Source organism: Oncorhynchus nerka, linkage group LG24, assembly GCF_034236695.1.
Source record: "Oncorhynchus nerka isolate Pitt River linkage group LG24, Oner_Uvic_2.0, whole genome shotgun sequence".
NCBI classification, from domain to species: Eukaryota; Metazoa; Chordata; class Actinopteri; order Salmoniformes; family Salmonidae; genus Oncorhynchus; species Oncorhynchus nerka.
In genome coordinates this window covers 65,698,778-65,715,159 of record NC_088419.1, presented here as the reverse complement: position 1 = coordinate 65,715,159, position 16,382 = coordinate 65,698,778, and the positions used below count along the sequence as shown (strand labels likewise).

General features: G+C 45.0%; 1 protein-coding gene across 2 annotated transcripts in view; it reads right to left on the bottom strand.

Moving 5' to 3' along the window:
- Positions 1–16,382, bottom strand: part of xpr1a (xenotropic and polytropic retrovirus receptor 1a) — a 115,470-nt gene that overhangs the window by 20,214 nt on the left and 78,874 nt on the right. For both annotated transcript variants that reach the window (XM_029632762.2, XM_029632761.2), the window contains exons 3-6: positions 9,901–10,002; positions 7,250–7,467; positions 5,784–5,933; positions 5,507–5,590 (exon numbers count right to left, since the gene is read on the bottom strand). In XM_029632762.2, the coding sequence (XP_029488622.1) occupies positions 5,507–5,590; positions 5,784–5,933; positions 7,250–7,467; positions 9,901–10,002 (554 nt within the window). The remainder of the gene's footprint in view (positions 1–5,506; positions 5,591–5,783; positions 5,934–7,249; positions 7,468–9,900; positions 10,003–16,382) is intronic.

The following is a 16,382-nucleotide window of genomic DNA, read 5'->3' as shown; positions in this document are numbered from 1 at the left end:
ATACTTTCTAATGTGCCACCATTTGTTAGAGATTAAGTGTTAGAGCGAGAGTTATCTCGCCATGGTCAAATCGTATCTACAATAAAGAAGGTTCTTTTTGGATGCAAATCTCCGTTGTTGAAACATGTCGTGTCTCATAGGAGACAAGTGCATATGATTTTAAAAAAGGACGGAGATGAACTGAATTTAGCGTTCAGTTTTAAGATTGATGGATTTGATTATGTCTTCTATGCATCTACGGAATCAATTAAATGCTTTGGCTGTGGAAGAGAGGGGCATTTGGTGCGTAGTTGTCCCGAGAATGAGCGCGCTGAGCCTGGTAGTAGCTCTAGTGCTGGTGCAACTAACGCACCACCACGAAGGGATGAACATGCTAAGGGTGCAGGGGAAGGGAGAAGGTGGGCAGATGTGGTTGGAAAAGTAGGAGAGGAAGGCATTGTGGATACGGGGGCAATTGTGGTAGATCAGAACAAAGAGGGAGGGGAAACAGTAGGTGAGATTGCGACTGCCGTCGCTGAGGTGGTGCTGGAAAATTAAATTGGAGGTCAAGAGGAGATTGAAATAACGGAAAAGGAAGCGGATGTTTTCAAAATACCGAGGAGTAAAAGGAAGAATTTAAGGGGTGGTGAAGGGTCTAATTCTAAGAGAAAGGTAGAGATTGATAAATCAGTTGAAGATGAACAAGTTGTAGAGATGGTGGAGTTTTCTTCTGGGGAGGATAGCGAGAGTGAGTCATCTGACGCGTCACAACAATATAGTGAGATAAATGGGGTGGAAGGGAGGTATGGGATCGAGAAGATACGTCAATTTCTGAAGTTGACAAAAGGGAAGAAATATATGCAGGATTACAATGTAACTGATTTTTTCCCTGAACGTGAATTGTTTATTGAATCAGCAAAGTTTCTGATGTCAAAAATTACAGGGGGAAGTTTGAAAAGCCCTGAAATTACTAGACTCAAGAAAGTGGTCACGAGAGTGATAAGTGATGTAAATTATAAAGAAAATGAAAGAGTTCAGTTGCAGTTTTAACTCTGTAAAGAGATGTGGTGGCTGTATCTTCCTCTGTATTTTTTTTCATCCATGAGCAGTTTTAAGATTTCTTCTTTAGACGTAAATGGGGCAAGAGATGTTAAAAAAAGAGCCATGGTGTATGAGTTAATTGGGGGAAAGGGAAGTGACATACATTTTCTACAAGAAACGCATAGTAATTTGGAAAATGAAGTTATGTGGCAACAGGAGTGGGGGGGGACAGTGGTGTGTAGTCATAAAAACTCAAAAAGTGGGGGTGTGGTTATCTTGTTCTCAAAAGGGTTTTTGCCTTTGTCATATGAGGTTGAAGAGGTAGTTGAGGGGAGGTTATTAAAAGTTAGAGCAAGGTATGAAAACATCACTATGTGTCTGATAAATGTATATGCCCCAGTGGTGACAGTTGAGAGGGTATGTTTTTTAGAGACATTATCAAATACCATTGAGAAATGTAACAAAGAAGATTATTTATTTATTGCTGGGGATTTTAACTGCACAGTTAGCGATTTAGATAGAAATCACCAAGAACCTCATATAGCCTCAAGGACTTTTTTAAAATGCCTCATTGTAACACATGAACTGTGTGATATTTGGCGGAGTCAACATGGAGGAACAAGGCAGTACACCTGGGCGCATGTGAGAGAGAACATCATCTCTATGGCCAGGTTAGATAGGTTTTATGTTTTTGAGCATCAATCTCAGGTCTGTAAATCAAGTGTGATAACCCCAGTGGGATTTTCTGATCATTGTTTAATAACAGAGGTGGTGTTCATTAACGATGTAAAACCCAAAAGCGCATACTGGCATTTTAATATAACTTTATTGAGTGATGCTCACTTCAGGAACTGTTTCAGTTTTTTCTGGGAGAGGTGGAGGTCTCAAAAGGCCAGTTTTGTTTCCCTTCAACAGTGGTGGGATATAGGGAAAATCCAGATTCAACAATTTTGTAATCAATACACGAGGAATGTCACCAAGGATATCACCAGATCAATGAAAGCCCTAGAGATTGAAATAGTGGAACTCATGACATTGGTTGAGACCACAGGAGATCGAGGCCATACTCAGGCCCTCAAGAGGAGAAAAGCTGCATTGGCAGACCTGCTGGGTATCAGAGCACAGGGGGCACTGGTGAGAAGTAAGTTTCAGGGAATATCTGAAATGGATGCCTCATCCAAATATTTATTTGGTTTAGAGAAAAAGAATGGACAAAGAAAAATTATTCATTGTCTCAAATCAGCTGTTGGACAAGAGCTCACTAGCCCTAGTGAAATTAGAAAGAGGGCAGTAGAGTTCTATGCTGAGCTCTACAAGTGTGAGTACAAAGAGGATAAAACAGTGACACAGCAGTTCTTTGATGGGCTCCCAAAGGTGGCTGCAGAAGCTCAGGTTGAGCTTGAGCAACCATTGTCTTTGCAGGATTTATACACTGCATTAAAAGGCATGGAAAATAGAAGGGCACCAGGCATTGATGGGCTTCCCGTTGACTTTTTTAAGTCTTTTTGGGCTATGTTGGGAGAGGATTGGTTAGAAGTAGTTAATGATAGTCTAACCGGAGGGTTACTACCAATAAGCTGCAGAAGGGCTGTCCTCACCCTACTACCCAAAAAGGGTGACCCGAGGGAGGTGAAGAACTGGAGGCCGGTGGCTTTATTGTGCACTGATTATAAGATATGGTCAAAGGCTTTGTCCAACAGGCTGAGGGAGGTGATGGGGCAAATCATACATACGGATCAGTCCTACTGTGTTCCTGGCAGGCAGATAGGGGATAACATTTCTCTGATTCGTGATTTTTTGGACGTCTCTAGGGCTATTGGGTTGGATGCTGGTCTAATTTCAATTGATCAGGAAAAGGCATTTGACCGAGTTGAACATCAATATTTATGGCACGTTTGAGGCGTTTGGGTTCAGCTCTGGTTTTATTGCCATGATAAAGGTGATATATGGTGACATTGAAAGTGTATTGAAAGTTAACGGTGGTTTGAGTGCTTCTTTTAAAGTGTGTAGAGGTATTAGGCAGGGATGTTCTTTGTCAGGATTGTTATATGCCATTGCTATAGAGCCACTACTAAATAGCATTAGAAGTCGCATTGCAGGGGTGTACCTTTCAGAGGATATTCCTCCTATTCGTCTCTCAGCCTATGCTGATGATGTAGTTGTGTTAGTGAAAAATCAAGCGGAGGTGGATAGCTTGAGTCTAATGGTTGATCGTTTTAGGGGAATATCCTCTGCAAAGGTAAATTGGGAAAAGAGTTGTGCTTTACAGATTGGAAAATGGTCTGGAGGGATTATGGCTTTGCCAGGGGGGCTAGAATGGTATAAGGGACGTTTTAAGTATCTCGGAGTGTACCTAGGAGATGAGGGGACTATGGAAAAAAATTGGAGTGGGGTGGTTGAAATGGTGGAAGGGAGGATGAGGAGATGGCGTTGGTTACCATCTCGTATGTCATATAGGGGGCGCACTATTATAGTTAACAATGTGATTGCCTCTGTACTGTTGCATCGGTTGTCAGTTTTAGAACCACCATCTGGCCTTCTGGCTAAGATACAGGCAATTATTGTGGATTTATTTTGGGATAAATATCACTGGGTTCCACAAAGTGTTTTGTATTTGTCAAAAGAGGAGGGGGGACAAGGTCTTGTACATCTTGCTAGTAGGGCTGCTGCTTTCCGGTTTCAGTTTATTCAAAGGTTGCTTTATGGACCGGAAAATGTGGTGTGGAGAGGGGTGGCAGGTCTTATATTACAGCGGGTTGGAGGATTAGGTTTAAAGAAGGCTTTATTTCTGGTTGATAGTAGCCAGATTTCTAGGGAGGGAGTACCTCCGTTTTACAGAGGACTTCTCAGAGTGTGGAGCATAATGAAGGTGTCCAGACGAACTTCAGCGGAGTCAGTGCATTGGCTGTTGGAGGAACCTCTGGTGTATGGGGCAAGACTGGATTGTACAACTGCAGCTGTTCCATATTTCTCCAAGATTCTGGGTAAGGGGAAAATCATCACCTTAAAACAGTTAATGGCCATGGCTGGGCCCGCCTTAATGGATGGAAGACGGGTGGCAGAACATTTGGGGATGAGGTCGGAAAGGATTGTCGGACAAATGCTGGGGAGCTGCAGGAAGGCTCTGTCAGCGGAAGAATGGGGTATGCTTAGTAGCCACAAGAAGAAGGTACAAGATGAAGATGTCTCATTTCCAAGACTAGGGATTACACCAAATATCCCAGAGTCAGAAAGAAAGGCGTTATTGCTGGATTTGAGAGGGTTGGAGGAGGTGGGTTTGGATGAGGTGAATGGGAAGGACTTGTATAGGGGGTGTGGCAAGGTGTTGAATAGAGATAAATTGAAAAATGGAAAAGACACTCCATGGAGGGTAAAATTGGGCATTGATGACAAGGTAAAGCCAGCATGGAGAGCACTGTACAAGCCACCGTTACAAAAGGGTACTGGTGATATGCAATGGAGGGTTTTACATGGCATCATTGCAGTTAATGCTTTTGTATCTGTTATTAACTCAGATGTTAGAGATGGATGTCCTTTTTGTAATATAAGAGAAACCATTTTTCACTGTTTTATGGAGTGTGAGAGGATAAAACCTCTATTGGAAATGCTGGAATCTTTGTTTAAAGCTGTAGGGGAGTTTTTCAATAACACTGTTTTTATTTTGGGGTTCAAATATAGTAAACAACAGAAAAGAAAATGTCAAATGTTCAATTTTATTTTGGGACAAGCTAAGATGTCAATTTTTCTGAGTAGGAAACATAAGATAGAAACGGGATATGGGCAGGATGGAAGATGTGTTTTTAAAGGATTTTTAAAGGTGAAAGCAAGAATAAAAGTAGATTTTGAGTTCTTTTCAGCTGTAAAAGATCTCCTATTATTTGAGGAGAAGTGGGCCTACGAAGGAGCGCTTTGTTTTGTAGAGGGGAAATTATTTTTTGCTGATGAAATAAGTTGAATGTATATGTTATGTATTTATTTTTGTTTAGGAATTACATTTGTTGTTTCATTTCTGAAATCTCTCTCCCTCTCTCCCTCTCTCCCTCTCTCCCTCTCTCCCTCTCTCCCTCTCTCCCTCCCTCTCTCCCTCTCTCCCTCCTCCCTCCCTCCCTCCCTCCCTCCCTCCCTCCCTCCCTCCCTCTCTCCCTCTCTCCCTCCCTCCCTCCCTCTCTCCCTCTCTCCCTCTCTCCCTCTCTCCCTCTCTCCCTCCCTCCCTGTGGAAAAGCTCTTTTTCCAGTCTAGTATGGAGAGCCTCTTACAGGATCAATACTGTGGGGATGAATAGGGTGTGTGTGTCACATACCTCTACTGTATACACACACAGCAGGAAGGAGATGAAGAGCGGGAAGTGTGTCACTCTACCATACAACGTTTATGTTGATGAGATCCTGGCGCTGGCAGGGAATTATGGCGGGAATGATCTAATTGGTTAATTGTACACTAACTAACATACACCCTATCGTAAACCTGTGGTGTCAGTCTCTCTCACCTGTGCTGCCCCCAGTGGAGGCACTCTCAGCCTCTTCATTGCCTTCTGACGGTCCCCTCCCTCCAGCTCTGTGGTCACCACAGCCTGACAAACACAACACACACGTCACTACTGTTCATCCAGGAACAAGTTCAAATCCAATAAAACATATTAAAGAGCAAAAGTCAAAGACCGGGATCCGATTTTGCCAGAATTAGCAATTTTGTGGTTAAAACAGATGATGGAGAATGAACAATGCTTTGACCTCCACAGTCAGGTGCTTCTGTTCCATACTTACCTCAGTCTCAGAAATGAGCTGGGTGATCTTCTTACAAGTATAGAAGGGGGCCACCTCCACATGGGCCACGCGCCAGTCAGCCCCACGGGGAGTCTCCAGGATCTTATCATGCTTCTTCAGGATCTTACGGAAGCCTGTGAAGTTCAGATTCTGGGAGAAAGACAAATTGTGGGGTTAAGTCTGAACTGAGCAAGAGGTGCAGAGAGGGAGAAGGAGACAATGACTAAACGGTTGAGAAAAACTGAACTGCTGAGATAAAGAGAGGAACAGAGAAGAAATAGACACACCACTAGAGAGAGGTGGATGGAGAGGTAGTAAGATGCAGAGAGATATTTGCAGAAAGATGAGAGAGTGTAGAGAGAGAGTGTAGATAGGCTGACTTTCACCTGGTAGTTTCACCTGGTAGTTCCGCATCAGGATGAGACTGAGGTAGTATCTAGGGGTAGTGTTTAGGGTTAAGGTTACCAACTTGGTAGTTCTGCAGTAGGATGAGGTTGAGGAACTGCCTAGGGGTAGTGTGTAGGGTTTAGGGTGAAGGGTACCAACCTGGTAGTTCTGCCTCCGGATGAGGAAGTACCTAGGGGTGGTGTGTAGGGTTTAGGGTACCAACCTGGTAGTTCTGCCTCCGGATGAGGAAGTACCTAGGGGTGGTGTGTAGAGTTTAGGGTACCAACCTGGTAGTTCTGCCTCCGGATGAGGAAGTACCTAGGGGTGGTGTGTAGGGTTTAGGGTACCAACCTGGTAGTTCTGCAGTAGGATGAGGCTGAGGTAGAACTCGGAGAAGGCCAGCTGTAGGTCCTTGATGTTGTGTAGGGTTTAGGGTACCAACCTGGTAGTTCTGCAGTAGGATGAGGCTGAGGTAGAACTCGGAGAAGGCCAGCTGCAGGTCCTTGATGTTGTGTAGGGTTTAGGGTACCAACCTGGTAGTTCTGCAGTAGGATGAGGCTGAGGTAGAACTCGGAGAAGGCCAGCTGCAGGTCCTTGATGTTGTGTAGGGTTAATGGTACTAACCTGGTAGTTCTGCAGTAGGATGAGGCTGAGGTAGAACTCGGAGAAGGCCAGCTGTAGGTCATTGATGTTGTGTAGGGTTTAGGGTACCAACCTGGTAGTTCTGCAGTAGGATGAGGCTGAGGTAGAACTCGGAGAAGGCCAGCTGTAGGTCCTTGATGTTGTGTAGGGTTTAGGGTACCAACCTGGTAGTTCTGCAGTAGGATGAGGCTGAGGTAGAACTCGGAGAAGGCCAGCTGTAGGTCCTTGATGTTGTGTAGGGTTTAGGGTACCAACCTGGTAGTTCTGCAGTAGGATGAGGCTGAGGTAGAACTCGGAGAAGGCCAGCTGCAGGTCCTTGATGTTGTGTAGGGTTAATGGTACTAACCTGGTAGTTCTGCAGTAGGATGAGGCTGAGGTAGAACTCGGAGAAGGCCAGCTGTAGGTCCTTGATGTTGTGTAGGGTTTAGGGTACCAACCTGGTAGTTCTGCAGCAGGATGAGGCTGAGGTAGAACTCGGAGAAGGCCAGCTGCAGGTCCTTGATGTTGCGGTGTTTGCAGCGTTCCTCCTGGGACAGGTGGAACACCGTCTTGCGTTTCCGCAGACCTGGCGCATTGCTCTCACGCTGCGCATCCAGAGACGACTGCAGCTCATTCTGCAGGGTGGCAAAACGCCTCTGGGCTTCCGCAAGTTTCTCTGCATGAGGGAAGGAGATATGGAGAACAACCGAGTGAGCAACAGTGTCAGTATGACAAAGACAGATCTGATTTCACTCTGCTGATGTCTCGTGGAAATTTCTAGTGGTTTTGAGAGTAACTTCTACTGCACTGAGACTGTCAGAAACATTATCTTGCATTAACAGCCCTGCAGTAAATCCAGCCAGAGGTAAACACACTTCTCCCTGCCCTCCTCTCCATTACGGGGAAGTGAAAAGAGGAGTATTAGGTTCTGCAGACGTGTAAATGCAGCCCTCGGCAGGCCCATTACCAGGGTCATGACAGGGTTCATTTCCCTCCTGAGAGAGACAGCAGCAGGGCAGGGGGGAACCTGAGTAGATCTGGAACATGGCCCTCATTCTCCCCCAGCCTCCCCATCCCAGTCCCACGAACACATTCCAGGACTGAACTCCTCGAGCCCGGCTTTGGCACATATCCTCCACTGTCACCTCCGCCTGTGTCTGCACTCTGCACCCCACCACATCCTATTCATAGGCCACGGCTGGAGAGAGGGTTCTGCAATAGACCTCTTCAGTCCTGATTCACAACTAGACCGCCTGGTCAACGGCAGGGCAGAGAGGCCCTGCCTGCATGTGTTTGTGACAATGACGAAGCACCGTCTCATGTTCCCCACGGTCAATCAGTGAAGACAGGGGTGTTACGTTAGGTGCAGTGGGTTAATTGGTTACTTTTAACGCTCAGTTGCAAACACAGCCTCGGAATTTCACAGTACCCGACTCACAGGAATGCCTGCTCTTTTGATGGCTAAAATTAGAGTAATCCCTCACAGGATAACAGTAGATTATGTCACTGACACTGTCTACCCTGTCCAGAGGGTCTCTATCTGCCGCTCTGCATGGATCAAGTCATGACTTAACATGAGGCGTGAGAAAGTCAAGACTCACACACTTGACCTAAATTTGAAGAAATGAAGCCTGGGTAGATTTGTGTGTACAGACAAAGGTGTCAGAATGGTATGCAGGCTGAAGAGACTAAAATAAGCCTTAACGTCTGAGCTTTGCCAGGATCAGCCACAGGTAAAATATTGTCTCTGGAGTCTATATCTGAGGATACATACAAATATTTTAGATATTGTGACAGCATTTAACAGAGACTGTGTTGTGCCTTGGTTTTTCTCACTGGCATATAGTTAAATGTACTGCTCCAGGTTAACTTAAGGGGGTCGATGACCCCTTTCAGAAGAGGGAAGCTGCTTGCTACAGCTCTCTGCGGAGGCGACGACTCTCTTATGTAAAGCTCACACCTTGAACAAGACATGAAAAGAGGGAGATAACGATGTCTGTCCAACAAGATTCAGTAATTGCTTGTTTCATCCCAATATCCAGCTAGACGGATATACAACACATCCAGGCGTAGAAAATGAGAGATTATGACGCTGCAGTCTGGAGTCCGAGAGTGAAGTGACTGACTGTGGCTGGGCTACAAGACAGCCAAGAAGACCTAACACTGCTAAAAACAACATTTACTATAGATTTCCTTATAATCTGAATTGAGACAGATTTATTCTAGTAAAGCCAGATGTCTGGCCTTGATGTGGGGCGGCAGGTAGCCTAGTGGTTAAAGCGTTGGACTAGTAACCAAAAGGTTGCAAGATTGAATCCCCGAGCTGACAAGGTAAAAATATGTCGTTCTGCCCCTGAACAAGGCAGTTAACCACACCGTCATTGGGTGATAACACACCTAGGCCGTCATTGAAAGTTAGAATTTGTTCTTAACTGAATTGCCTAGTTAATTGAAGATAAAACAAATAAAATACTCAGACTCAGTCTGCTGGATGTGCTTAATGAGCAACAGTGATGGGAAATCCTTGTTTTCAGGGAAGATAAAAACGAGGAGCAACAGGATGTTGATCAGAGTGCCAGTTCTCTTTGGCAGTCCAACCTGGTCTGAGTTTATTTCAGCTTCTGGCAAAGCCTCAACTCTGAAGGGGATGGGAGGGGAGGTTTTAAGGAAAAGCAAATTAAAGTAGACACTAATGAATGCCCCTTTTCTATATTTTGTTGGCTTTCTGTCTAACTCGTACCATTACCAATAAAGTATGTACTCGTTGGTAATGGGATTCAGAATATATCAAATGTCCATGTTGCCAGGCAGCATCAACCCATTAAATACAGTTCTACAAAACATCACGTAGTTGGCACCCAAATAAAGGTTATCACTCAACATGACAACCGTATGTGCAAGAGGTCAAGGAAATTACTGGCTACTCCCATTGCACTGCAGGCATTAGTTATTATGGCATTATAAGTAACTACGAGTGGACAAACTGCAGATGCTCACAGAAAATCAAAGGGGTGGTCTAACTTAGTCAGAGAGAAAAACTTGCATAGCATAGCATAGCATAGCATAGCATAGCATAGTATAGCAGCACTGCTCCATCAAATTAGCCTACCTGAATAAAATGTGTTGATCTTCAAAAGCTCCTTCTCACAATTCTGAAAAAACTTCTCCTCAAACTTGGCGTAGTATCTCTTGACAGTGTCTTCATCTGTAACTGGAGAGGGGAAAAAAGAGACGGAGAGAGAGAGAAAGGTCACGTTTCGAACAAAACATTCAACATAAAAACATTATTTAACCAATGAAAAACAATTAATGCACACATCATTATGGACATTTTCAAAATGTATGCATCTGGAAATGATTGACCTAGATGAATATGACCACAGCTTGGAGCTAAACAGGTAGCCTATCAGTTTGGCTTATGATTACATTCACATTCCTTTTCAAGATGATCCTCCTTCAACAAGCATCAATGCACTTAAACAATGCTTTCATTCAGACCAGGGTACCAAGAGAAACAAAACGGTTAAAAATGGCTTGATGGACAGTGTACTGTTCAGCCCAGAAAAGTCACCAACACGCCCCTGCCACTCTCGTTCCTCTGACGGTCATTAAATGTTGGGGACAAGCACAGTGGCACAGTTCTAAATAAGGATACATTTAATTTGTCCCTTCCCTTCCCTCTTCTGTCTTCTTACTTGGTGTTGCTCATCCAGTACACAGAGTAACCCAACACCCCTATGAGTTGCCTGGGGGACTCCTCCCCCTGTCTGCATCCCATGCTCCCCCCACCCCATCCCCATTAACCTTAGCCCAGCTTGGCCCACTGGCGTTCCAGTAAAGACAATAGCAGCCAAGAGGACCAGGGCCACAGGGCACTGTCCCAGCCACAGCTTAAAGTCTGACCACAGGTCCACAGCACAGGATCAACAGGCTATAGTTCTAATGATTTTATTTATAGTGACCACAAGTTCCAAAACCCATCCATCTATAACAGCTGGCAATATTTGACTGTGATCCTTAGAGTAGAGAGTCACAGTGTAAGAGATAGACCTCGTCTCCTGGGACTGAGAAAGACAGAGACAAAGAGGATCTGCACACTGAGAGAATGTGCATCTTAATATCCTCTCTCTGCTACTAAAACATGCATTATTTTTCAATGATTATCCATCACGATCACTCTCTTATCAATGTTAGCCTGGCCGGACTTGCTAGTTGACACCAGTACTGATGCATCATTGATGTTCTATCTAAATGCCACAGCCAGGGATACATCACACCATCCATCACACTATCTCTGCTAAATGTTTGTGCAAGAGTGGGGTTATAATAGAAATGTCAGCTAACCTATCATATGAAATGGCCCTTTAATGCAAGTTGAAACCTTTAGATGGAGAGGAATTCAATTCTGTTCTTAGTAATAACAAAAAGATGCCTAAGGCTGTGTAGGCTGTCAATATTCCTGCTCTATTCACCTGCATACAGAGAATCCAAGGAGAGACTGTGAGTGTGTTCAGTAAAAGGCTGTGAAAATGTTCCTTGGGGTCAGTGAGCCAGTCAAGCGATGTGCAGATTTACATAAAAAAATTGAAAAACATCTGTATTTCAATCATTTGTGAATTGAATCATGTTCAGTGGTTGAAACTTCCTCATAAGGGACTTTATATGATGATTCACTCTGATAGTGCTGGGGAGATGTGTCCCCTTACTGCAGTTCAGACTAACCTCATGACAGAGGCATCTTGCAGTCCTCATTAAACATCAAAAACAACATCATCAATGAACAAAAAGAAAACAACAGCAGCCATGCTCAACTGTTCTGAACTGAGACAGAACATAAACAGGGGCTGAGATGACCTTCAACTTATCATCTTCACTGGGTCAGTGTGTGTGTGTGTGTGTGTGTGTGTGTGTGTGTGTGTGTGTGTGTGTGTGTGTGTGTGTGTGTGTGTGTGTGTGTGTGAGTGAGTGAGTGAGTGAGTGAGTGAGTGAGTGAGTGAGTGAGTGGCCAGTGTTAAGTGGAGGTCAGGAGGGTGTGAGTGCCTTACAGTGTACACCCACACAGCTCATCCTCTCCTGTCTGGAATAGAGGAGGAGGAGAGGAGGATGAGAGGCAGCAGCTAGCTATCTGCATGAGGAATGAGGGATGGAAGTACGCTCTTCCTACGCCTCTGAAAGCATTTCTCCCTCACTTCCTAATTCCATTGCAGTCACAACACACCTTGGACCAGGAAATATCAATGGAGAGTTTAGCCATTTTACATGGTCTGGCTGGTTGCCGGTCCTCCCAGCACAGACTGGGATAAGTTTAGAGAACAAGCCTATGAGAACAGGGCACTGCAATACCGCTGCAAAACCAGGTCAAATACAAGATCCCAAAGGAAGAGGTTATAGAACACTGGAACTAGTCTACATGACAACAACTGGGGGAGGAGGCAGATGACAAGGAATAAAGCAAAATAAGAAGGTTGTGGACTTTGGATGAAATGATCCTAGATTATGTTATGAGAGGAAATGGAGGAGATGAAAGCCTGGAGAGAAATGTAGGGAGAGGGCCGTGGAGTGACCCCTCACCCCTATCTCCCCCCGCTGAAGTTCTACTGACCCCTATCTCCCCCCGCTGAAGTTCTACTGACCCCTATCTCCCCCGCTGAAGCTCTACTGACCCCTATCTCCCCCCGCTGAAGCTCTACTGACCCCTATCTCCCCCGCTGAAGTTCTACTGACCCCTATCTCCCCCGCTGAAGCTCTACTGACCCCTATCTCCCCCAGCTGAAGCTCTACTGACCCCTATCTCCCCCCCCTGAAGCTCTACTGACCCCTATCTCCCCCGCTGAAGTTCTACTGACCCCTATCTCCCCCGCTGAAGTTCTACTGACCCCTATCTCCCCCCGCTGAAGTTCTACTGACCCTATCTCCCCCGCTGAAGCTCTACTGACCCCTATCTCCCCCCCCGCTGAAGCTCTACTGACCCCTATCTCCCCGCTGAAGCTCTACTGACCCCTATCTCCCCCGCTGAAGCTCTACTGACCCCTATCTCCCCCGCTGAAGCTCTACTGACCCCTATCCCCCCCGCTGAAGCTCTACTGACCCCTATCTCCCCCGCTGAAGCTCTACTGACCCCTATCTCCCCCGCTGAAGTTCTACTGACCCCTATCTCCCCCGACTGAAGCTCTACTGACCCCTATCTCCCCCGCTGAAGCTCTACTGACCCCTATCTCCCCCGCTGAAGCTCTACTGACCCCTATCTCCCCCCGCTGAAGCTCTACTGAGGAGGTCTGCTGGTCCCTAGGAGACTGTGTCTGTGTGTATTCGTGCACGTGTAGAAGTGTGTGTGCGTGAGCATGTGTGGCGTGTGAGAACAAAGGAGCGAGAGGCAGCGCTGCTTTGAAACAGCCCCGTCCCTGCAGCTACACATTGAGTATTCACCATGCCTCTGATGCAAAAACGTCTCTATAACAAACACTCTACCCTCATTTGCTTCACCTCAACCTTACTCAAATCTGCATGAATCAACATAATTAGGCTCACAGAGTTAGAGTAAAGTACAAACTGTCTGTGCTAATTTATTTTCAACAAAAACAAAGGACAGAAATAAACAGCTTAATTGCAGAGGAAAAAAATACTCAAACGAGTGAAATCATAAATGGTATTTAGTGTGTTTATTCCCATTTATCAAAGATGTCTGTATTTATCTGAACTCAATGTCTTCTCTCCATCACTGTATGGGGCCTCATTATTGCACCACTGGCTGGTAAGGAGACAGCCAAGCCCACTCATAGTCCAATGGTACCATCCTCCCCAGTGTCCCTCTGACAGGCAGCTCTGGAGGGCCTCTCCCTGAGCTCATTATCCTCAGAGTGGTACTGTGGCACAGCTAACAGCCAACATCCCTCAAGGCAACCAGCCCAGCCCACTACTGCCCCAAACAGCATTCTGCTACAAAGACCCAGAGCCACAGAGAGCAAACAGGCTGGGCCACACCAAAGCTGTCTCCACCAGCCGTCACTAAATGGCTTCCTGCAGCAGTATCTGCCCTAACATTACAGGGATAAGTGAGCGCTTAGGTGGATATGTGTGTCCGCGTAAGTGTGTGGTACAGGCAGTAGGATGATGATGAAATGCCTCCTAGGAGAGTAATAGTTTTGTCCCTGGGGGCTCTGTGTGAAGATGGATACTCTGGCCACCTCATCTTGTGCTGTGTTTGATAGTGTTTGTTGGACATTAGTATTTCACCTCTCTGTCAGCACTGAGCAAGGTTCTACTCTTTCTTTTGAGGTGAGCTCCTTGATGTTTTGTCTATATAGTGACATGATGGAGCTCTGAGGTTTGTAACCTTTTACTCACGACAGAGTGTCTCATGGAGGACAGGCTGGGTAAGTAGTCATTTTTTTTGTTTTTCTTCATGGTTTCTTAGTTGTATTTGTTTCAGTAGGTCCTGGGTATAGTAAGTCTAAAAAGTAAGCTTTCAGTTTGATCAAGATGTGTTAACAAGCGCTGCATATCACGGCCATTTCCTGTAGGTGCTTGAAGCGGATGGGGTATGCGCCACAGTCCGAGTACAGAGGGGCTTCCCAGCATGGCCTACATACTGCCGTTCGCCATCCTGTTTCAATCCGTCAGCTGGTGACGCTCATGGCAGTCACAAGAGGGACGCGAGTAAAGCTTAAGTGCTTTAGAGCAGCCAGGAAAAGAAAGGCACTTTATTATTCTGTTGTGGAAGGATGGGTGAGTCCAAGTGTTTATTGGGACAGTGAAGCTTTTTTTTCCTATACTCCAAAAGCAAAAGTATCGGGACAAATTCACTTATATGTTTATTAAAGTAGTAAAAAGTGAAGTATTTGTTCCCATATTCATGGTACACAATGACTACATCAAGCTTCTGACTCCACACATTTGTTGGATGTGTTTGCTGTTTGTTTTGGTTGTTTTTGTGCCCAATAGTTATTCATGGTAAATAATGTATTGTGTCATTTTAGTCACTTTAATTGTAAATAAGAATATTATATGTTTCGAAACACTTCTACATGAATGTCGACGCTGCCATTATTATGGATAATCCTGAATTAATCGTGAATAATGACGAGTGAGAAAATTAGAGATGCACTATGTACAAAAAGTGCTGTAATTTCTAAACGGTTCACCCAATATGGGTACAAAATACCCTCAAATGAAGTGTGCACTTTAGCCTCATATTAATTGTATCATTTCAAATCTAGACTTTTGAAGTATAGAGCCAAAATAATAAAAAATGCTTCACTGTCGCAATAATTACAATAATTGCACATCTAATAAAAATATGATCTAGACCTACACAAACTGTTAGCAGCCAGCTTTATCAAGCCATGATCAACCCTATGTGCATTCACTGGTTCCCAGTGCTCCTGTAAGATGAGGTTCAGGAATATGGACAGCTCTTGCTCAGCTGTTATCAGTGATGCCCAGTCCAGTGGGGACACGTCCTTGGGTTACTGGTGGAAGCAGGAACATATTAGTCTACCTCATGATAAATCAATACAACAATAGGAGAGCAACCATGAATCATTTCTACAGCCTTTGATATCCTCTTGACCTTTATGCAGGTCAAAAGTGAGAAAAATAAGGGGATCTGAATAAAATGTTCTATATCTGAAGACAAATGATTAAACTTACTGCCTACATTGTGTTCATTCAAGGTCTTCTCTCAGAAAAACAATCTGGTCTTCTCTGAGAAAAACAATTCCCTTGCAGGTTGCATAATGGTGGGCAGCCCCTTTCCCTTCTGTGGTGTAAATAAATCATGAGGAGCACGAGCAACTTCTCCAGACCTGACTCAAATCTCCCCTCCTGACCCACCCCATCAAGCCTCCACATAAATCTTTCACACAAACCCCCAAGTGGAGATGAGAAAACATGAGCTCTCCCCCATGTCAGAGGCTCTAACCCTCCCTTGCTGTACGAACGCACACACACACACACACACACACACACACACACACACACACACACACACACACACACACACACACACACACACACACACACACACACACACACACACACACACGCACAGAAAGAAACATGAGGTGTTGTGGGTGACAGGATATAGTACTGTAGTTTTCAGACGAAGGAGAGGGTTGTTTATAGCCTAATCAACAGGTAAAGTGGAAGCCTTTATTCCTGGTTGTTTGACCCATAGGAGAAAATCAAGCTGATGTACCGGTGTTCCATTTTATGCCCATAGTCCATTTTCCTCTGTCCGTTTTTACTGAACGTCTTCATATTGTGCCGTTTATCACTGGGAGCGTGACAGGAACATGGAGTATGATTGGCCCAGAGGAGAGGGGTGATGTGCCCCTTTATGTTGGGACCAGTGATGTCGTCATCTCCTATTATCCTGAATGTGAAGCCAGGCGAGAGAACATGACATGGATCCTTCTCCGAGTCTCACACAGACACAGCTATATCAGCCCCAGTCATTTTACACCTCATTTAAGCCATGTAATGACACCTCATTGCTGTTTATCACCCATGTCCTTCTGGCATCATCATTAGCTGAAAGTGCAGTTACTGCCACTATATTCATGAAATTAATTTCCCTCATCTCTTTCCACT